The 21,209-nt window shown below is 31.3% G+C and overlaps 6 protein-coding genes, 1 long non-coding RNA gene and 1 other non-coding gene across 9 annotated transcripts; 4 read left to right on the top strand and 4 right to left on the bottom strand.

Annotated features, from left to right (window-relative positions):
- Positions 1–1,031: 1,031 nt before the first annotated feature.
- Positions 1,032–1,687, top strand: LOC128394218 (uncharacterized). Its single transcript, XR_008326334.1, has 3 exons — positions 1,032–1,190; positions 1,274–1,386; positions 1,460–1,687. It is a non-coding gene; the product is annotated as an uncharacterized LOC128394218 (long non-coding RNA).
- A 620-nt stretch (positions 1,688–2,307) lies between these two features.
- LOC128394182 (galactosylgalactosylxylosylprotein 3-beta-glucuronosyltransferase I-like) lies at positions 2,308–4,493 on the top strand. Its single transcript, XM_053354472.1, has 2 exons — positions 2,308–2,649; positions 2,727–4,493. Exons 1-2 carry the CDS (start codon positions 2,568–2,570, stop codon positions 3,635–3,637), a joined length of 993 nt encoding a protein of 330 aa, XP_053210447.1. The 5' UTR covers positions 2,308–2,567; the 3' UTR covers positions 3,638–4,493.
- LOC128394181 (39S ribosomal protein L44, mitochondrial-like) lies at positions 4,175–6,421 on the bottom strand. Its single transcript, XM_053354471.1, has 5 exons — positions 6,097–6,421; positions 5,752–6,009; positions 5,591–5,675; positions 5,220–5,523; positions 4,175–5,126 (listed from the first exon to the last, which is right to left on the bottom strand). The coding sequence occupies exons 1-5, from the start codon at positions 6,282–6,284 to the stop codon at positions 4,864–4,866; spliced, it is 1,098 nt and encodes a 365-aa protein (XP_053210446.1). The 5' UTR covers positions 6,285–6,421; the 3' UTR covers positions 4,175–4,863.
- On the bottom strand, positions 4,620–4,691 carry Trnah-gug (transfer RNA histidin (anticodon GUG)). The gene has a single exon. It is a non-coding gene; the product is annotated as a tRNA-His (tRNA).
- A 276-nt stretch (positions 6,422–6,697) lies between the features above and the next one.
- Positions 6,698–8,650, bottom strand: LOC128394183 (cyclic AMP-dependent transcription factor ATF-4-like). The gene is made up of 2 exons (XM_053354473.1): positions 7,996–8,650; positions 6,698–7,708 (listed from the first exon to the last, which is right to left on the bottom strand). Exons 1-2 carry the CDS (start codon positions 8,135–8,137, stop codon positions 6,957–6,959), a joined length of 894 nt encoding a protein of 297 aa, XP_053210448.1. The 5' UTR covers positions 8,138–8,650; the 3' UTR covers positions 6,698–6,956.
- Positions 8,651–9,357: 707 nt separating this feature from the next.
- LOC128394180 (RAB6A-GEF complex partner protein 2-like) lies at positions 9,358–11,482 on the bottom strand. Of its 2 annotated transcripts, none has more exons than XM_053354468.1 (4): positions 11,422–11,482; positions 10,284–11,312; positions 10,017–10,194; positions 9,358–9,877 (listed from the first exon to the last, which is right to left on the bottom strand). In XM_053354468.1, the coding sequence occupies exons 2-4, from the start codon at positions 11,082–11,084 to the stop codon at positions 9,657–9,659; spliced, it is 1,200 nt and encodes a 399-aa protein (XP_053210443.1). In that variant the 5' UTR covers positions 11,085–11,312; positions 11,422–11,482; the 3' UTR covers positions 9,358–9,656. The 2 variants fall into 2 exon arrangements, with proteins under 2 accessions (XP_053210443.1, XP_053210445.1); XM_053354470.1 differs by lacking the exon at positions 11,422–11,482 and having other exon boundaries at positions 10,284–11,092; positions 11,228–11,390.
- Positions 11,483–11,539: 57 nt separating this feature from the next.
- LOC128394176 (ecotropic viral integration site 5 ortholog-like) lies at positions 11,540–17,353 on the top strand. The gene is made up of 6 exons (XM_053354462.1): positions 11,540–11,762; positions 12,249–12,674; positions 14,190–14,521; positions 14,645–14,705; positions 14,800–15,825; positions 16,070–17,353. The coding sequence occupies exons 1-6, from the start codon at positions 11,697–11,699 to the stop codon at positions 16,298–16,300; spliced, it is 2,142 nt and encodes a 713-aa protein (XP_053210437.1). The 5' UTR covers positions 11,540–11,696; the 3' UTR covers positions 16,301–17,353.
- A 148-nt stretch (positions 17,354–17,501) lies between these two features.
- On the top strand, positions 17,502–20,837 carry LOC128394177 (hormone-sensitive lipase-like). The gene is made up of 4 exons (XM_053354463.1): positions 17,502–18,211; positions 18,323–18,930; positions 19,405–19,939; positions 20,069–20,837. The coding sequence occupies exons 1-4, from the start codon at positions 17,863–17,865 to the stop codon at positions 20,425–20,427; spliced, it is 1,851 nt and encodes a 616-aa protein (XP_053210438.1). The 5' UTR covers positions 17,502–17,862; the 3' UTR covers positions 20,428–20,837.
- The last annotated feature ends 372 nt before the right edge of the window (positions 20,838–21,209 follow it).

A 21,209-nucleotide genomic window follows, 5' to 3' on the forward strand; every position in this document is an offset into this window, starting at 1 on the left:
ATTTCTTTTTCCTTTCTCTGATAACCATTAATTAATCACTACCCTAAAGTTATCAATTAGATTAATATTGTTATTTACTAATTCTTAATAATTAAAATACAAAACAATTAGTTGATATGATTGTCTATTCAATGGTGAATTATAATCATAATCACAATCAATATTATTTAATCTGGTGATTTACATGATGATCATTGTCAATTCTAATCGTATTCTGTATAATATTTTGTAACAATTAATTAATTGTTGATTATCAGGGGGTTTCCAATGATGAATTGATCTCATCTCGTTATTATTTGTTTATGAGATTAAAAAACAAAACAAGATAATTAGTAAATTGTAAATTCCAAATAAATTGTCATGTTATTTGAATGAGATCAATGAAAGACAATTAAACAACTTAATTACTTGTACTTGCCAAATGGATTTAAACAACAATCGCTTTTAAATGTTGTTAACCTTAATCATATTAAATTGACTTAATTAGCCAAATTTTTGGAAATAATCTACAAGTGTAATTAAGAAATGCTAACAATAATAGAAAGAATCACAATAATTACTATGCTACCCTCTTGATTTAAAGTTAATTGTTGTAACTGATTTAACTCCTGACAACCAGATGAATGAATTAAAATGAAAAACTTTTCATAAAGGAAAAAATCTCGTTATATTTGAAACAATTTAATGAATTAATTTCGAGTGATTAATCTAAAGATCAGTAATTTGAGACTAATTAAATAATTGATTACTTCAGTTACTAAGGTTATAATCTATGAACTATTTAAATGGATTATAATTGCTTTGATTACCACCTTGATTTTTAATTGTGAACAATCAATAAGTTGGTAAGGTGTTGATCGTGATGATTTACTCTTAATTAATTGACAGATAATTATTATGATGTAAATGATTTTGACAAAGTCACTCAATCAATTTGATTGCAAAACAATTAAAATCGTCAATTAAGCTTAATTGTCACCTGGAAAGATAACTAATATTAATTGTGGTATTGAAAGGTATATAAGAATCAAATAAAATTAATAATTCTAATCACTTTTTGATCAATTTTTTAACAAGTTGTAACTTAGTATCAGTTAATCAAATCTTCATCAAAATGAACAAGACCCTTTACTTGATCGGTTTAATTGTCATCTTGGCAACAATCAGTGTCAACTATTTAGCCAATGCAGGTAAGATAATCGACTAACGTTTTAATCAATCAAGTCACGATGAAAAGAAATCAGTTAATTGTTTCCGATTCTCGAATATTTAGATTGTTGGTTCTTTGGCTGTTCTGATGTCGACATGTGCGCTAAACGAGGTCTCATCGCCAGCGACAAGACCGCTTGTGATGGTGGATTCGAGTACTTCTGCTGTGACCCAGAGGTAAGTTAATTGTTCACAATTAAATGCAAATCAAGCTAATCAATTGTTTGAAACTTTATTTCTTTACTTAAAGCCTACTGTTGTCGGCGCTTAAATCGGACGTGATGGTTAATTAAATCCTAGATTATTGGTTGGTTATCAATGGAATAGGATTGTTACCAAACTATTACTTGAATTTATTAATTGTTACTAATCATAGATTGTCTTTATTTGTAAGTCTATGACTCAATCTATTTATTTAGATGTGAAAATTGATCAAAAATAAAGGTTAATTAAGTGATTGCATTGAGAAAAATTTTAATTGCTGTTTATTCAATTGTTCATTACTTTTTATTATGTAACATTCATTGAAAAGAATAAAGTTTTCTCTGAATTAGTAAATCAATCGGTTGAAATCTAATTAAGAGTGAATTATGTATCTCAGGTAAAGTTGATCTAATTTCAAACTTCGAGTTCTCATCGTCGTAGTGACCTTTATGGAAGCGATTTCAAAGCGACTAACGGCCAATCAGCAGAGTTTCTGATCGTACTTGAATCGAAATTTTCTCTCTGATCGAATTGACTAGACTGATTTAAATGTTCCAAAACTCTAACTTTCTTATAGTAATAATTAAAAGAAAATTAAGAATTAAGAAAATCTATTGATCGTTTAAACTACAAATAAGTGTACATTTCGAGACAGTTAATGATCGCCGATTATGATTAATAAAATTTCTTCATTATGATGAATCTCGAAGCAAAAGTGCTCGAACTTACAGATTTTCTGATAAAATGTCTCATGAACATCATGAAATTCAATTCTAATCTCATGTTAACTGATCAATCAAAAGATCAATTCATTTGTTTGGTCAATATTCATTTTTCTTCATAAACGAAAATTTTTCCTTTTCTTCTCAATCAGCTGATCCATCAGATGTTTACAATCTTCTCAATGAAAGAAAACCAAAAGCAAAAATTTTCTTCAAAACAATTAATCGTCTTTTTGTAAATTTCTTCTTACTAATTGTTTCAATTTAAAATTAATTTATTCTTCAAGCAATCAGCCTAAACCTACGTGAACCAAATTAAAATGAATGATTTGTCTTGTTCATAAAAAAATCTTCATCTTGGTTGTTTACATTTCTCTTTTTGTTTATTTACTATTTCTGATCAATCAATTGATTTAATTAAATGTATTTTTGATGAGAATTACATTGACCCATCTGAAATTAATCATCTTCGGATCATTGGTGTTGACTTTGATTCTAATTCTATTCCAATCAGGTAAGATAATTAACGATTCAATTAATTTCCATTGGAGGTGTTAATCTATATTTCTTTTTGTATCTTCTTGTTTACAGTTTGTGTCTCTAAATCATATTCACCTAAATGTCCAGAGAAAGAAGGAAATTCAAGTTTAATCAATTCGCTGTCACCATCATCTGTTGCCAGGAACAATCAGTTAATGATGATACCTTATCGAGAGAAACAACCAACAATTTATCTAATCACTCCAACCCATTCAAGACCAGAGCAAAAAGCTGAATTAACCAGAATGGGAAACACTTTGTTACTCGTTAATTCAATTCATTGGATTTTAATCGAAGACGCTGATTCACCAAGTGAATTGATTACCAATTTTATTGCTCGACTACTTCAATTATCAGTTAATCGGACCAATTTATCGATCACCCATCTTGTTAAAAAAACTCCCCCCGAATACAAGACCAAATTAACTGATCCAAATTGGTTGAAGCCTCGAGGGGTTTTACAAAGAAATGAGGGATTAAAATGGTTACGAGACAATCGCCAATCCATAGATCACAAAGGTGTCGTTTATTTTGCCGATGATGATAATACTTATGATGTCCGATTATTTGACGAGATGAGGGACACCAAACGGGTCAGTTGTTGGCCTGTCGGCCTTGTGGGTGGACTTATGGTTGAAAGGCCATTGGTCAACGATGATAATAAAGTTATCGGCTGGAATGCTGTTTATAAACCAGAGCGATTATACCCTTTGGACATGGCCGGTTTCGCGATCAATATTACATTGATCTTGAGGAATACGAAAGTCGTTTTCACCCTTAAAGTGCCCAGAGGGTTTCAGGAGAGTTACTTGTTGAAACAATTGATCTCCGATATCAGTGAGTTGGAACCGAAAGCCGATAAATGTACTCAGGTGTTGGTTTGGCACACGAGGACTGAGAGACCCAATTTGAAGCAAGAAATCAAATTAAAAAGACCATCAAACGAAAATATTGAAGTTTAATTGATTAGATGATTAATTTTATTTTCCTATTAGATTGTAATACCAATTGTAATTTTAGTTTGAATCATATTTTGCTACCAATCATCATTATCGTTATTATGATTCAATTATGATTTAATGGCTTGTTTACCTTTCTACAATTTGGGTTAACTATTGATGATTTATTAACTAATCATAATTAACTATCAATCATCAACTGACCGAAACTCAATTAATGAGCTTGTCTTCCGCATCCATTGAGGAGATAAATACTGGTGATGATTAGATTTTCTGCTAGAAAATTAACCTAAAGTGATTAACCGATAAGTAAATTGTATTGCTTTTATTGTTCCCTTCCAATCAACATGATGTATCATTCACTAATCACGATAACAATTAATGTCTCCATCTTATTGTGTTTGTTAATTGTGCTTCAAGTGACTAATACTCTTGCTTCAAACAATCAAATTCAACGTGAAGAGGCTTATGTTTTAATTGCTGTTCCTGACCAACAATTTAATGATGATTCCGTTCTAAGGATGGTTCGTGGATCAAGGGAAATCTTATATCCTCAACCATTTGATTGGTACTAATTAAGAATCGTTTTCAAAATGATGACCAATTAGGAGATGAAAGAAATCAAATCAGAAAAATTTCAAAAATTGAGCGAAAACGAAAACCGGTTAACTATTAATTGTTTATAAAAAAGAAAACGATTCATTATAATTAAGAATAATTAATTATAAAGAAAATGAAAAACAACCTAAATAATCAATAGAAATCAAAATGAAAATTTCTATCAGAAAATTAACTCTCAACACTTGACACAATCAAATCATTTTCCAGTTGAAAATTAAAATTTAAAACAAAACAATTAGTACTTTTTGTCTTAATTTCGATTTAATAATTAAAGGCAACGAACGGCTACGATAATTGAACAGGTTCGAAAGAAAAGTTGAATCAAATTCGAAAAATGAGAAAAGTTGAAAGGGCAAAAAGAGTGTGCTGTCACCAGGATTCGAACCTGGGTTGTCGCGGCCACAACGCGAAGTACTAACCACTATACTATGACAGCTGCTTATGAATTTATGTCCTTGACTTGGGGTTTCATGATTAAGGGGGTGGGTTCGGGTGATTTGGTCAATTCGAGTTTCGTATTTGAGAGCGTTTTAATTAATTCAATGGATTGATTGTTTTCTTGTTTTAAACTAATGTGTAATTTTTATGTTTTTTAAATTTAAATGTGATTACATAGATGCTGCTATTTTAGTGTCTGGTTTTTGGTGTTGATTTTGTTGTTTTGAATTGTGATCGAAAATGTTTTCATTGAAATCACTTAATTTCCAGTCTTTTAATGGTGGATTGGTTTGGTTTAATTTAGAGGTGTAATCTAAATTGTGGGCTGGTGGTCCGAATTTGAATAACACCTGAGATGGGGTGAGATTAAAGAAACGTCTCAATGTATCGTAAGCGGCCATTTCTTTGGCTATCTCAATGGACTCTCCTGGACCTAATGATGAGAAATTAATGAGAAGAGATTGATTGTTAATCGTTTGTTGCTTTTTTTTATACTAAAGTTACAATGATTAGATGATTATCTTACCATAACCTAAGAGGTTTTTGTTCACGTATAATCCGACAGTGTAACATGAGAAAATTGTATTTCTTCCCGTTTCTCTAAGTAATCGTGCCTCGAATTGAGGTAGCCCGTCGTTTTGTAAGATTTGTTGAACTTTAATTTCTGGACTGATTGGATTCCAAATTTCTAGTAGATCCTTGTCATTAAGATAAGGTAAGATTATATCTATGATGAATTTCTGGCACTGTTGTGATCCACTGGTCTCTTCGAGAAGACCCAATAATGATTTAACAGCAGTTGATAACATGACATCGGTTGGGTTGACAAGCTTTAAAGAAAATTTCAAAATCAATGGTCAAGCTTTATGAAAGATTTTGATTAATAAGTCAACTTACTGGACTCATGATTAATTCAGTGCATCCAATGTAACCACTAATGTGACTTAGATTCTTATCAGAACACAAATTTTCTAAAATTGATCTACAGAGAATAAAACAGAAGACCAATAAGAATTTTAGAATTTTTCACCAATAATAAAACAATTAGGATAACTTACAAAATTCCTTCTTCTGGAACTCTTGGTAAGAAAAATCTTAAATATGATGCAATAAATTGTTTCATTATTCTCTCTCCTTTTTCGGCTAATTTACGATTTGATTCGAATTCAACACCAACACCTTCAAGTCCCAATTCTTTATTCTTTCTGGACTCTTCATCTACATAAGACTGATCAATAAATACTCCTTTTAATTTGTCCAAAGGCAACTTTTCCCCAAGCCTTGCGTTGAAAGCGAAAATTTCACAATCATAATTCCTAAAATGGAGAAACAATGAAAGCATAAATTAATGAACAAACCAAACATTTTAATCAATGATTATTAGAAAATAAAATTAATCTTACCAATCGATCCATTCTCGTCGGTGTCTTTGTTTATGAGGAATTAAATCAAAATCTCTATCCCGATCTTTCATCTCAACAAGAGTATTTTTCAACCAGGTTTTTATTTCTCGGCGTTCAACAAATGTATTCACCGAAGATACTCTCGGTTTGAGTAGAGATAAACTTCTAAGAACCCTCGAGGACAACATTTTAAGACAATTTTATAACAAATTAAATTAAATTTACAATCAAATCACTGATTTTCGGGGATTTAATTAAACAAAAACTAAAAATTCTAAAAACAAGAAAACCAAACATGTGATCACCGAAAGGGACCGTTGACTAATTTACAAAAGAAAATTTCGTTTGGAAAAATTTTCACATTTCTGATCAACGATCTCTGATCACAATTAAACCTAATCAATCAAGTGACTAATTGTCCGAATGAAACAAATAGTAATACAGGTTATTACTCTTTGGAATGAGATTATGATACATTTTTTAGAATAAAAAGTCCGCATGTTTGCACCGAATCATTCATTTCATTCATTCCAATTGGAAAATTGAAAGAGATGGAAAAATGATCTCGATTTCACGATTAGATAATCAAACGAATAAAATGTTTAGGTTAATTGTTTGCAAGTTTAATCATTAATTAGTTGTGAACATGAGGATTTTTAAATTTAGAATTTACAATAAGAAGAATCAAACTGGATGAATAATATCATGCCAACAAAGTTAATTAGTGCAAGTGCAGAATAAGCACTGGAAATTGTATTATAATAATAATAAATCAAAATTTTAAAAAATTAAATTGCTAGAGTATAATTAAAGAGACGAAAAAAAAAATTAATCCAAAATTCAAAAAAAAAATCCATAAGTTATTTTCTTCTTTTTTCTTTGAGAAAATCTCTTGTCCAGATAACGCATTCTCGATGAGTTCTAGTTAATATTTCGAGTTCCATTTGTAGTTTTTTATTTTTTTCGATAAGTTCACTTTCTTCAGCTTCTAATTCGGCAACTTGTTGCTTCGTTTTTTCACGATATCGACGAGCTGCTTCTTTATTTTGATCCTTTTTCTTTGCGTCACAATTGCTAAATAACTTTCGTTTCCTTCCACGAGTTGAAGGCTTTTTACTACTACTGCTTTCTGAGCTTTCTATTGGAACTGATAAAGGTGATGGCGTTGCTTCTGGTGTTGGTACTGATGCTGGTACTGATACTGGTGGTGGTGATGGTGTTGGTGTTGGTGTTGGTGTTGGTGTTGGTGTTGGTGTTGGTGTTGGTGTTGGAGTAGATATCGGTGAAAGTGGGATTAAACATGAAAAGTCAATATCAGAGGTTCCCGTAAATTCATCCAGATACTGCATGTATTCATGATTCTTGATAATAGGAATCACATTTTCGACATTTAAAATATTATCTTCGCGCATGTCGTCGGTATCTAACTGGCCTGGGGCCATATCCAAAGGATCAAGTATAGATGAACTGAAAGTAGGAGATGAACTTCCATCAGAAGGAGAGTGTGGTGGTATAGATTTAGGGCTATAAGCAAGAGAAGAACTGATGAAATTAAGTAAATCATCTTCTCCAGTTTCTTTGATTTCAATTCCGAAAGGTCCATAGGTTTCACCTGGTGAAAAGAAAATGCCAAAGACAATGATGGAAATATTAATAAAAATCCAAATAATCACAAATTCAGTCAGAATATTGTATAATAAATTACATTTGCATGTTAAAGATGCAATCGAAAAAAAGTTAAAAACTAATTCAGGTCAAGATAAAAAAATACCAACAACTTGTTTTCCCCAAACAAGACGGCATTGCCGAAAGGTTAAAAGGCTGATGAAATGCATTATGCAAATGTAACTATAACGACAGAACTTAAGAGTGAAACGAAAATGAATAACTAATACTTACGATCACAAACTTCCGAGATAAGATGTTGACTGTAAACCTGAGTATCCGAGACATTTGAAGATTGTGATGAAGGAAAAACCGGTGGTAATTTATCCTCACTCATGAAATCCTCAAATGAGGGTTGAGAATCAAATTTTGTCATCCTGGTATAGACGGTATTAGATTTAAATCAGGATAATTATTGTATAATTCAATGAAACAAGGATTATTTGTATTTAAAGAAGTTGAATTTAAGATGATGATGTTTGAGCTAAGATTTGCGAGGTCAGTGGTTAAAATGAAAACATTGTTGAATGCCAGTTTAGACTGGTTATTAATGGTTAAGGCGGTAGTTGCCATTGGTGATTTTTAGTTAGAGGAGGTTAAGACTGGTTAACAGAGTTTATAGGACATCATTGTCACTGCCACAAAGAAAATAAAACGATTTAAACAAGAAAGAAGAGAGAAGAAGATGAAGAAAGAAGATGGAGAAAAAAAAACTAGAAGACGGCGGCGAAAACGTTTAAACGAATAAACAAATGACTAAGGGTCAGAGTAGAAGAATGAAAATTTGTTCGAACAATTTTAATCAACGACAATTAATTTAATGAAACGAATTTAGTAATAACTATTAGTCGACTTATATCATCAAGAGGTAAGGTTAAAATGGCGACTTGATAAGCTTTTCAATTGGAAAATCAGAAGAAAATGTAGGTGGCGCTTCATCAAATTCTAAATAAAAGATAATTAAGTGACTAATGTTTTCGTTGATTCTCTTGTTAATTACAATTAATCTGTTTCATTTTCCGATCAAATTTTATTTCTATTTTAATCTCTGTTACCCAGGTAATCTTTTAACATCTAGTTAACCTTTGTACTCTTTCATTTACCCATTCGTTTAATAGATGATGCAATTCGGTGTCTGGATTACTTACTATTTTCTCTTTCTCTCTCTCTTTCTTTTTTTCACTCTCTTTCTTGTTCTCTCTCTTTTTCTAATTCTAAATTCCAGTCTCCTTAATGTACCTGAATGGTACCTTCTAGACTCTTTTCTCTCTCTCTCTTAATTGTTACTATTGTAAAGTGAAATTATAATTGAAGGATAGAGAGAAAAAGAGAGAAAGAGAGAGAGAGAGAAACAAGTGATTAGAAGTTACTTTGATTTAAGAAGGTCAATGGAGGTCGTTGACAAAATGGTTAATTTAATTTTCAGAGAGATGATCAGGTTTGTTTTTATTATTATTCCATTAAAACGTTTACAGTAATAACGTTGTAATGTTTTTCTATGACTTCTCATTAATTGTGCTCTTTAGATTTTTAGATCATTAGAATAATTTATTTCTTTTGGTTGATTTTCCTGAGAAATATGTGAGATAGTAAATGTTTAGTTTTAATAAGATTTTTATTCTTTATTTTCATCTCTTTTTACATAATATAAATTGTTCATCTATTATTTTTGATATATTTGTTTAGTTGATTATATTATATAGGAAAAGTTGATCAGATTTAGACTAAGCTTGATTGACTTTTTCTTCAGTGTGAATGTGTGACCCAATTTTTATAAATGATAAAAAGTAAATTTGTTGAAATTAAAATTTTTAACATAAATGTAAACATTTTGTTGATTGTGAATATGATGGCGATGATTGTGATGATGATGATGATCTTGGAATGATGGTTAATTAAACAGTGATTGACATCGTTGCAGGCATTGATAAACCTCTTCCAATTTGAAGTGGATGAGTTGGCAGAATTTGAATCGGCAAATCCCAGACCATAGTTTGAACTTTCATTTCGGCGGGACCTTGTTCCATTATTCCATAATTGTCGATTATTTTATTAGTATCAATATCTTCTGGTTTGGTGCTCACAAATTCAACATGTAATTTCCAGGTCAAAGTCACTATAGAGAGAAGAAGAGAGAGAGAGAGAAAAAAAAATAAGAGGAAGAAAAAGAAAAAGATAAAAATTTCTCCGACCAAAGTGACCATTAAATCTTGGTGAAGGTGAAGTGTTTCTGATGCGACTAATTGTTAACTCACTTAGATTTGTCTCGAATGCTGGTGTTACCGTTAAAGGAATTGGAAGAATCATTTGCGAATTGTTCATGTGAAGACAAAATTCATGATATTTACTGTGACTCGAAATGTGCGTTGATTTACCAGAGCGAAGACGAAATTCTTCCTTCAAGGTTTCCTCACTTTGTAGAGTAACAGAGAACTGAAGAGAGTAAACGAGAGAGAGAGAAAAAAAAATTTATAGAAAAATGTTATAAGTTGTAAATAGAAAATAAATGCAATGACAGTTACCTGAACACAAGGAACAGTTGAATCGGTAAAATCGAAAAGACCAACAATATCTTCACCCAATTTAAATGTATTCTTAAGAAGGCAAAACCTTGCGATTCGACCTGTTTGATTAGTGATCATATAACTACTGGGTGACCTTTTACCAGTTAAACAGTCCAATTTATGTAACATAAGATCTAAGGTACTTTCTTTACAATCATAGTCACCATAGTTGTTACTGGAAGAGGAAGATTTGGTTAGATGGTCTTCTTGATGATCAGTTTCATCATCTTTAACTGGATGGTGATTATTATGGTGACCATTGGGCATTTTAAAAACATCGGAAACAATTGAGATAACACGAAGAGGCATTCGTAGTAATTGGATAACACTGTTTACACGTTGGGTACCAATGGACAACTTGTACATATACTTGACCCATGAACCATAGTAAGAGGGTGGACAGTCGGTGGGTATCGTTTCTTCATACAGGAAGGTTTTAATCTCGTTTGGATGGAGGGTTAAATCACATAATAATATTTTTGGTTTAGTTGAGAAAACAAGTCTTCCCTTTTCACCTTTACAAGGATGAAATGATGTCTCCTTTGAAGATAAAGCTGCTTCTTCCTCTGAGATTTCATTTCCTTTTGAATTTGTGGCCACTTTAGTTTCATCTAAAGCTGAATGACAATAAATTTGAACACCAGACCAGGCTAAACGTTCAACCTCATCACCAACATTCTTGTAACTTATACGACATTTGAGTTGTTCATTGTTGAAATAAACAGAACCTCGGAATAATTTGGCATTTATCTCGATCATAATTTTAACTAAGAAAATCAAACAACCAAAAAGATATTGACTGATTTAGTATTTCCGGTCAACCGAATAGAAACAAAATCAATCTAAATGATGACGATGGATAAACAATAAACAACAATCAACAAAACAACAAAACAACAAACCGGATGAGAGAAAAACAAAATCTTTTCAAATGAGAATCAAACTTAACCAGAAATCCATAGTTTACAGGCGAGAAACAAACAAACCCTGCAACAGAATATAAAACAACAATTAGCAAATAATTAACCAGGTAAAAGGGGAAATAAAAAATTAACAACAATTTAATTAATTAGAAAATAATTTCAATAAAACTCACCTAATTTTCTGGTTGAAACCTAAACAGGATTCGAATATCTGATATTCTCTTCAAGGATCCGATACCTCAGATTCTTAAACGTCACTGACTCAGAATCTGAATTTCAATAACAACAAGAATGAGAGAGAGTCAACAACAATCAACTGATTTTTAGAATTGAATCGTTCTTAATTTTTATTTGTTTTTCTTTCTCTGTCTTTCCTTGATTGTTATTCTATTTGATTAGAGTTTGTTACAATTAATTGTGTTTACATTGTTTCTAATTACTTATTCCAATGGCTGCTAATTCAGCCTCTGTTATTCCCAATCTTTTTGTTACTGGTTCAACTCAGGAGCGGAAGGTAAGTCCAATTCTCACTATTATCATCATCATCACCATCATCATCATCAATAGTTTGTCAATAATCGGTTAACCTTTTAATTTAATTATCTTTCGTACCAACAATTCCACCTAAAACAACATTAGATAAAACCGATGTATTAACAGGGTCTTTTTTTATTCTCTTTAGAATAAATCTAGAAATTGGAATATTCTACATTAACTATTTCTTTCTTTCTTTTTATTTGTTCTCTTTCTACCTTTATTTTCTACTCTATGTTCTCTATTCCATTTCAACCTGACTTAGAATCGTTTCATTGACTATTTTCTCATTCTTTCATTTCTTTCTGTCTATTTCTTTTTTTCTGTTGTCAGTTTTTCTGTTACCTTACTCCCTTTTTCCCTTAAAACCTTTCTATCTCTCTCTCTCTCTCTTTCTTTCTCAACTCTATCTTTCTATCAACCTCTTTCTAATTTATACTTTCTTTATCTCTTTCTATCTTTTCAGGAACTGGTGCGTAAAGGTATACCTGAGCAATATCGTGGTCTTGCTTGGCAATATTTGTGCAATGCAACTTCACCCGCTATTAGAGAAAAATATTTCGAATATCTTAAACAGGATTCACCTTGTGAGAAAATAATTCGACGTGATATTGCTCGTACTTATCCCGAGCATGAATTTTTCAAAGAACAAGATGGACCCGGTCAAGAAGGTCTATTCAATGTGATGAAAGCTTATTCAATACACGATAGTGAGGTCGGTTATTGTCAAGGTAGCGCTTTTCTGGTTGGTGTTTTATTACTTCATATGTCACCTGAAATTGCTTTCGCTGTTCTGGTTAAATTAATGGAAGAATATCGACTCAGAGAAATATATAAACCCACCATGGCCGAATTAGGATTATGTATATATCAACTTGAATGTATGGTTCAGGTAATTGGTTGTATTTGATTAATCTTTTTCCTACATCATCATCATTATCAATAGTTTAACCCAATAATCTGTCTCAATATGTTCAGAACCTTATTTATGACTTATCATCATAACCAATCACATTCAATAATGGTTATGATTGTTAATTCATTTTTAGTAATATCAATATTTGGAATAATTTGATTTCCAAATTACTTTATTATCACCTTTACGCCCCTTAAATCTTATGATTTTATCTTGAGGTTAGTCTTTTCATTGATTTGCTTTGATTGTTGATCAACACAATTGTTCACAATTTGTGACAAATTTTTTCTTTTGCTGTTGTTACCTACACTACCCTGGGTTACATGAAACTGTTTACATTCCAGTTTGTCATTAATAACCATCATCCTCATCTCATTACCATCCTAATAACAATAAATACTAACAATTAGATGAAATAATTCAAACATGAACAGAAACAAAAACCTTGAAATCAACGTACAAACGTAATTATATTGATCTAATTGTTGAGAATACAATTTTTTTTTCACTTAACCATCAATGGGTTATATTTATGTGAAGGAAAATTAAATTATGATGATCAACTACTATTATCAATTGTAGGATTTAAATCATCATCATCATAATGTCCTCGTCACATCAAGTTCATTGAGGAAACATTTTGTTTGATGAAAATACAAAATCTCTTTCTAAACAAAGGTCTTTAAATTTAAAAGGATAATCAAATTTAATTCTTATGCTAATTAATCCTAATTACAAGCGAATCTGAATTAACAATTTACAATGTAGACCATTTTAATCATTTTGTAACAATTATAAACTGTTAACATTATAAATCTAGAAAAAAACGTTAATCAAAGTGATTAATTGTTTATCCTTTTACTTTGTACTTTAAATAGACAAAATTTCAAACCAATTCAAGTGTTTTAACTTCTAGATTGTAATTATAATTAATTCATATTTCTATTCCATTTACTATCAATATTTATTAATAAATATGAGATGAAGGAATTGAAGTGATTACAGTTTGAGAGACAAAAATAAATCAACAGATTAACGTTGTCAAATTTGATGATATAAATAACAACAATATTACACCAATGGTCATTTTAAGTGTCCAGCTAAATGGTCATTTTTATTGACAAATGAGATTCTCACTCTTTTCATTTGAAACAATTTAATCCATTAACCATTACAGATAATCAATCATCTTTATCCCATTTTTCCCCATTGAGAATCATTGAAGATTCTGAAAGCCTTGAGTTTGAACTAATATTATTATCGATCCACTCATGTTATTATTAAGTCAATCAACAAAATTAACCATCAAAGAATAAACTGTTAACTTTAATTGTTAACAATTAGAATGTGTTCATTTTGATAATCATTTCACACGGAAGTTTAATTGTATTTCGTTACGTTACAATTTCTCTCTCTCCTCAATACACAAATCATTCTAATTCATTTTTTTCTTTCTCTCCTTTTTTGCTATTCTTTTTTTTTCTCTACCAGGAACTTTTACCTGAACTGAATCGACATTTCCAACAGCAAAATTATAATACAACCATGTACGCCTCCTCTTGGTTCCTAACCCTGTTCACAGCATTTCTACCTTTGCATATCGCTGAGAGAGTGATTGACTTATTTCTGTCCGAGGGAATGGAGATGATCTTTCGTCTATCAATCGCTTTGTTAATGATTTGTAAAGAGGAATTACTTAAGCTTGACATGGAGGGTCTTCTAGAGTATTTTAGGAAAGAAATGCCAGCTCGATGTGAGATTGATCCAGATTATCTGGTTACATTAGCAATTCAGATTAAATATGATCAGAAAAAGATGAAAAAGTGAGTTGTATCCGTGTAGAAAATTTATTCATTGTAATTAGTTTAGATTAATCATTCTAATTGTGATGACCATTGATTGGTAACTTTTTTCATCAATCTTGTCTAATTTTCTCTCAACAATAGACTAACCAAGGAATACAATGCATTAAAAACCAAAGAGCAAGAAGAACAGGTTGAACTTAGAGTAAGTATTTTGATAATTGATTAATTATCGATTTTTGTTTGTTTGTTAACAATCTAATCAAATATTATTCAATCTATATTTCCATTGTTTTTAGAAACTACGAACTGAGAATCGTTTACTTCGTCAGCGGATTGAAAACTTAGAACAGGAAAGTGGTGAGCTGGCTGATAAATTGATCCAGGGTCAAGTTTGCCGTGCACAGGAAGCGGAAGATAATTTTATTATTAAACGTGAATTATCAACCTTGAAACAGAAGCGTATTGATCTAGAGAAAGAGATTGAAAGATTGGAATTAACAATCAAAGAATTGAAAGAAATCAATGCTCTGAAAAATTCCCTTGAATCTAAAGAGGCTGCTCAGGTTATCGATTCCTTACAAGAGGAATTGGTCGCAGTTAAACTGAGAGATGCTGAAAACAATGATGAGATGAAAAATCTTCGAGAAAGAATCAATCAACTGGAAGAGGTTAATCAGCGTCTTCGTGAGGTACCACCGGATCATGCGGTGGCCCAGTTACAAGAAGAATTGATTGCGGTTAAACTTCGTGAAGCTGAGGCCAATCTATCGATGAAACAATTGAGACAGAAAATTAGTGATCTCCAGCTAATGTGGAATGAACATTTGTCCACCTCCCATGCAAACTCTGACTCCTCCCAACCCAATAGTTTGGAAACAGCATCCAATTCAACTCCTTCAGCCTTATCGGTAACCTCTAGCCCGTTAAAGATGCTTGGTAATTCACTCAAGCGAAGCTCCGACTTTTCAAATGAGATTAGCAAGTTAAAACAAGAATTGATGAGCGCTAAATTAAGGGAGGCCGAAGCGGTTGCCGAATTGAAAGAGTTGCGGCAAAAAGTTATGGAATTGGAGACACAGAACCAGGTCAGTTTAAATCAGATTCGAAGGCAGGCTGATGAGATGAACAAGGTTCGACTCGAACAGGAATGTGTCACCGATAAGGAGCGAAAATTGTTCAATGAGATACAAGCAGAGCGACATAAATACACTGAACTTGATGCTAAATATAAAGAACAGCAAATGATGAATCGTATCAAAGATCTGGAATTAACTCAAACTATCGCTGAGCTCAAACAAAAACTTTATTCATATGAAGTAAAGGTAAGTTGATTTAAAAGTTAATCTCACCTAAAAACTAATGATTGAAATTAGTTGATTACATTTTAAGAAAATGGTGTAATTTGTATATCATTAGTGTGGAACAGACAGAAAAAATTAAGAAACAACAATCGAATCGTTAATAATCTCTTTCTTTTCTTTCTCTTCCTCATTTTTTCACTTCTTACCTTCTACTTTATCTACAATTAACCTGATGGTGACGACGATGATTATATGATATATTTAGAAGGAAGAATTAGTTACTGTTAAAAAATTAATGGAAAGTGGAAGTGAACCTCAAGATACCGATGAACTTCATGATCGAATGGCTGAATTACAGACAGAGATGTTTCGACTTGAAATTCAAAAGAGAAAACTTAATAATCTTCACCATGCAAACGAAACCGCCGCTGAGTATCTACACCAATGTAAACCGTATCAAGGTGAAAACAACAAGGCTGATCTGACAATCACTTGATTACTCTGATTAGAATAACTATATTTATCTTTAGCAGCAATAATACATAATATAATTCATCACAATTCTTTTAATATTAACACAAAGAGTCAAAAAAAAAGGTTACCAACCAACAACTATTAACGGGACTTCAAGAAGGCAATTTAACATCTCCAGATGATTTAGTTGATTGTTGAAATTGTTCAACAATAACTAAGTAATTTCAAAGAACCCCCAAGAAAACAAGCAATTAAGCAAAATTATTTCTCCACATCGTCATAATCACACAATTGAAATTTTTTCCACCAACAAGCAAAGGAAACAAAGTTTTTTTTTCACCAAAAATCAAAACAAACTAATTGGATCAAACTTGGCCTCCAATCTCAATCAATTATTATCATAGTCGAAATCAGTTCAATCAAATCAAAAAGAAATTAACTCAAGGTAGACACACACACACACCAATCATCATCCAATTTAGGAAATTTAAACTCACCTGCGGATCTATTATCATATTCACCGAGATCATCAAGTTCATTATCATCATCCCGCCATCAACGTCATCATCCATTCAGCAAAATCTTTTTGCTTTTTCTTTACTCAAACTGCAAAAATCGCTCACTCACAAATTAGCTTATTCTCTTGCATCTTCTCTTACTTTTAACCTTTCAATTCTTTCAATTCTTTCTTTTTTTCTATTTATCTTTTTCTATTGTTTCAATTTTACTTTCTTTTTCTTACCTTTTATCTTAAACTTCCTTTTCTCAAAATCTCTCTACTCAATTTTGTTGTTTCTCTTTCCTTTTCCTCTCTCCCTTTATTTCTCTAAGGTTTTCATCTTCTTTTTTTCGTCACTACTTTTTTTTCTAAAACAACAACAACAAGCAAAAACAACTAATTCATAGCACTAAAGAAAGAGAAAACAAAGAAAAGAAAACGAGAAGAAAACAACAAAAAAAAATGATTTTCCAATCAGCATCTTCTTTGCCCTCCGGGTTTCTTACCTTTTTCTTATACTTTATTCTTAGTTGACTTCGGATAACACATAATAAAGATACAACACTTTTTTCCTTACATTTTTGACAAACATTTATTCTAATTACTGCTAATGATCAGTTAATTAACAGTAGAAAACAAGACAATCCTCAGGTGAGAGAAAATCGAAAAATAGAAGAAAAAAAAAGAAAAAGAATCCACAAGGAGTCGCCACAAGCGATTCTTTTGGAGGGATCAGTTGATTTCGGTTGAGGAAAGAGAGAGAAAGAGAGAGAGACAGAAGATGGAACGAGTTAAATTTGTTCAGGTTTAACAAACTTTAATCGTGAATAAATTGTTACCGTCGATTCTAAAAATATCAAATGTTTATTGATGAAAATTGTGGTTTCACCAGTAATTTCCACTTCCATCGTCATCAACAACACCAACAATCACCAACAATCAATAAAACTAACCAACAATATTTACCTTTGTTTATCTGGTTTGTTCCTATTGTTTTTGTTCATCTAATTTTTTTTTTCTATTCTTTTTGTAGAATCAAATTCTCTTCTCTTTTATATTAGTGTTTTTAATTTAATTTTGTGAATATGTTTTGTGAACAATCGGTTCGTATGATGAACCAAATGGAATACATGGCTGATTGTATTGAGATTATTTTAAAAAGAAGTGACTGTCCACACCTAACTAGCCATATTCGGACATTGAAAGATGGAGGAAGAGAAATTGCTTGTTGGGCCCCTGAATATGATTATGGATCAATTCATGCTAATGGTTACTGGTCTCTTCTTTCAATAGGCCTTAAATTATGTACATTGGTTGTTGACCGTTATAAGGATGATCCAAATCCAATTATTGACAGTGATTTGAAAAATTTACTCGATTTTGCCAACATCGCCATTGAAGTGGTCAGATTACTTCGTAAAGATTCAATCGACAGTAAGTGAACGAGAAAAATATTATCATATTTTAACCATGGATTAACTTTTTTCTTTCACCATTGCTAATAGTTTTTCTCTGTCTTTTTCACTAATTATAATATTATAATAGCTGCTTTAGCTCGAGGATCCTCTGAACCAAGTCTACAAGCTTCCTCTTTAAAATATTTTGTTGATCTATTTGGACTCTTATTGAGTATTGAGAAGGAAAAAATTGCTCCAGCTTTTGGACAATTTTGTGGTTTCTGGTTGAGTCGACAATCACAATATGCGACAACCGTTTTTGTCACTGGACTGTCCTTGTTATCTGCTCGCCTTACTGATGGTTTAAAATGTATTGTTAGTTGTAATCAACGAGGCTTGGTGTTTGCAGAGTTGATTAAAAAAGCTGATGTCTCTTTTGTCACCAAATTGAGAAATATATTGGAAAGTTCATTGTATAAAACTTATCTTCCAATTATTTTCTACGGACGATCGCCCAAAACTCGGATAGATATTTATTTTAAACGACAAACCACCTGGATAATTAGTCCAATTAATAAGAAAATTTTAAGATTCACTGAAAATCAAGTCGGTGGTGGACCCACTGGTTGGTCAAAGGATCAAGTTCGTTGTCGACTTTTCCAAAGTCTTTCACCATCGGATAAAAGTTATCAAGGCAAGCTTTTAATCTACTGTCATGGTGGCGGATTCACCATGGGATCACCCGAATCTCAAGAAGTAAGTATAAATTGTAATCAATTTAATTAATTGTTAGCCGAAACCTCACCTTGATTTTCTCAACCATAAATAACTATTATTATTAATTCACTCATTCATACAACTATTAATTTATATTTTTCTTTTCCCTATAACTGACCTAATATTAAATTTAATTTATTTAATCATTCAAATCAATTCACAATCAGCAAGAATCATGAAATGGTTAAAATAAATCAAATTAATTCTAATTTTAAGCTGATTAAATTTAACCATCATTGTCAATTTGTTTGACAAATAGAGATAAATTTATTTAATCATGTGTTAAAAAATCCCTAATTACTATTTACAATTGATTAGTTCTAAATTTGATTTGACATTAAATGTAAACTCTAATTATCCGATTTAAGCCTCTTAATTTTTCTTCTCCCTGATTTTACTAATCCAATTATCTTGTCATTGTTTTTATTTTTTTTTCCTGCTTTACACTAATAGATTTTCATCCGCGATTGGGCTAACAAACTAGATGGAATCCCAATTCTCAGCGTTAACTATACTCTCGCTCCGGAAGCTAAGTTTCCAGTGGCCTTACAAGAAATTCTTGACGTTTATCTTTCGGTGACTACTGAGGACGATGGTCCATCGCCTTTGGAACAGTTCCTGGGCTACCGTCCAAACCAGATCACTTTGGTGGGCGATTCAGCCGGAGGTAACCTAAGTGCCAGTCTTTGTATGGTTCTAAATGATATCCGTTCAAAGGATCCAACTTTCCCGATACAAATGCCCAATTCATTGATCTGTTTCTATGCTCCGTTTAACATTACCCTTTTACTGTCGCCTTCAATTACATTGGCCTCCTGTGATTCCCTCCTATCAGCGGGCTTAATGTTATCCTGTTTCGAGGCTTATCTGCCAATAACAGATGACACAAACTCTCATGATAATGTTAATTCAGCTGTTGATGATAACTCACTCATCAAATTACCTAATCTGGTTGAATTGATTAAAAATTTGCTTAAATATGTTAAAGGTTCGTCTCTTATGATAAAATTAACTTTACGATTGAATTTTTTCCTGAGTGTCATGTTCTTGATTGATAAGGTTGATTGTTTATCTTATTATTATTTTTGAAACTTTTACTTTCCTCATTCCTATTTAGATTTGAAATTGTTTCGTACTGGTCAATGTGATCCTTGGTATCGAGCGGAAAAGGACAAATTACAGGAAACTGTTGAACGATTGTACAAGATAACCTCAAATCCATACATTTCACCACTTTATTACCAAGACTTTGAATCATTGGCTTCAATTAATTTACACTTAATTGCTCTTCATTTTGATCCTTTTCTTGATGATAATGTTACTATGGCCAAAAGATGGAAGGGTAAAGTTACATTGGACGTTCTTGATGGACTTCAACACGGTTTCCTCAATTATATGCCATTTATTGACGAAGGTCGGAAGGCCAATGAATTAGCAGTGAGACGAATCAAAGAAACCTTCAATATCGATGATTAACTTTACAATTAACTTAAATTGCTCAATCAGTTTTAACCTTTTTAATTTTCTTTGCAATATTGACGTTTATTTTTTTATCAACAAGTTTTTAGCTCCGTTTTTAATCATACTTAACTCATCAATTACTCCAATCCAACACAATTAAGCGTTAATTGTTGGAAATGCAAACCAAGACAATCGGATCACTGTGATCATGCAATTATTTTAATTATTGTTAAATTATTTCGTTCATTCCTTACCTTTTTAATTGTAACTCTTTTTTTACAATTTTTAAAATCTTATCATTTAGTTAGTTTAATTATCTTAGTTAATCAATTTTTCATGTCTTTCAAACTTTTACCTCTTTGCAATTAACATCCTTTGATTAACTAGATAATATTGTGCAATTAAACTAACTTTTATTGATACAATTGATAGAAATTAATGACTGTTGATAAAAAGCTCAATAAGCTTTCCTCAGGATTAATTAAAAATGTTAATTCTCATTACCTTAAATTGCAATAATAACAATAAGACATTCAAACTAATTGATGATTAAAACAATTATCATGTTAATAGAATTTAAATTGTTAACATTATTTACCAATCAAACTCTTAAATAACTAAATTTTAGGCTATTATTATTTTTTACCATTTAACTAATGATCAAAATTATACTTTTATTGTCCTCAAATTGTGAGTGGAAAAATTAACTAATAATCTCATAGCCTTGGATATCTAATCAACAATCAGGTTTGTAATCAAATTTAAAATGAAAAGAAAGTACAAAAACCATGGTAACT

Source organism: Panonychus citri, unplaced genomic scaffold, assembly GCF_014898815.1.
Source record: "Panonychus citri isolate SS breed McGregor unplaced genomic scaffold, ASM1489881v1 Contig00139, whole genome shotgun sequence".
Taxonomy (NCBI): Eukaryota; Metazoa; Arthropoda; class Arachnida; order Trombidiformes; family Tetranychidae; genus Panonychus; species Panonychus citri.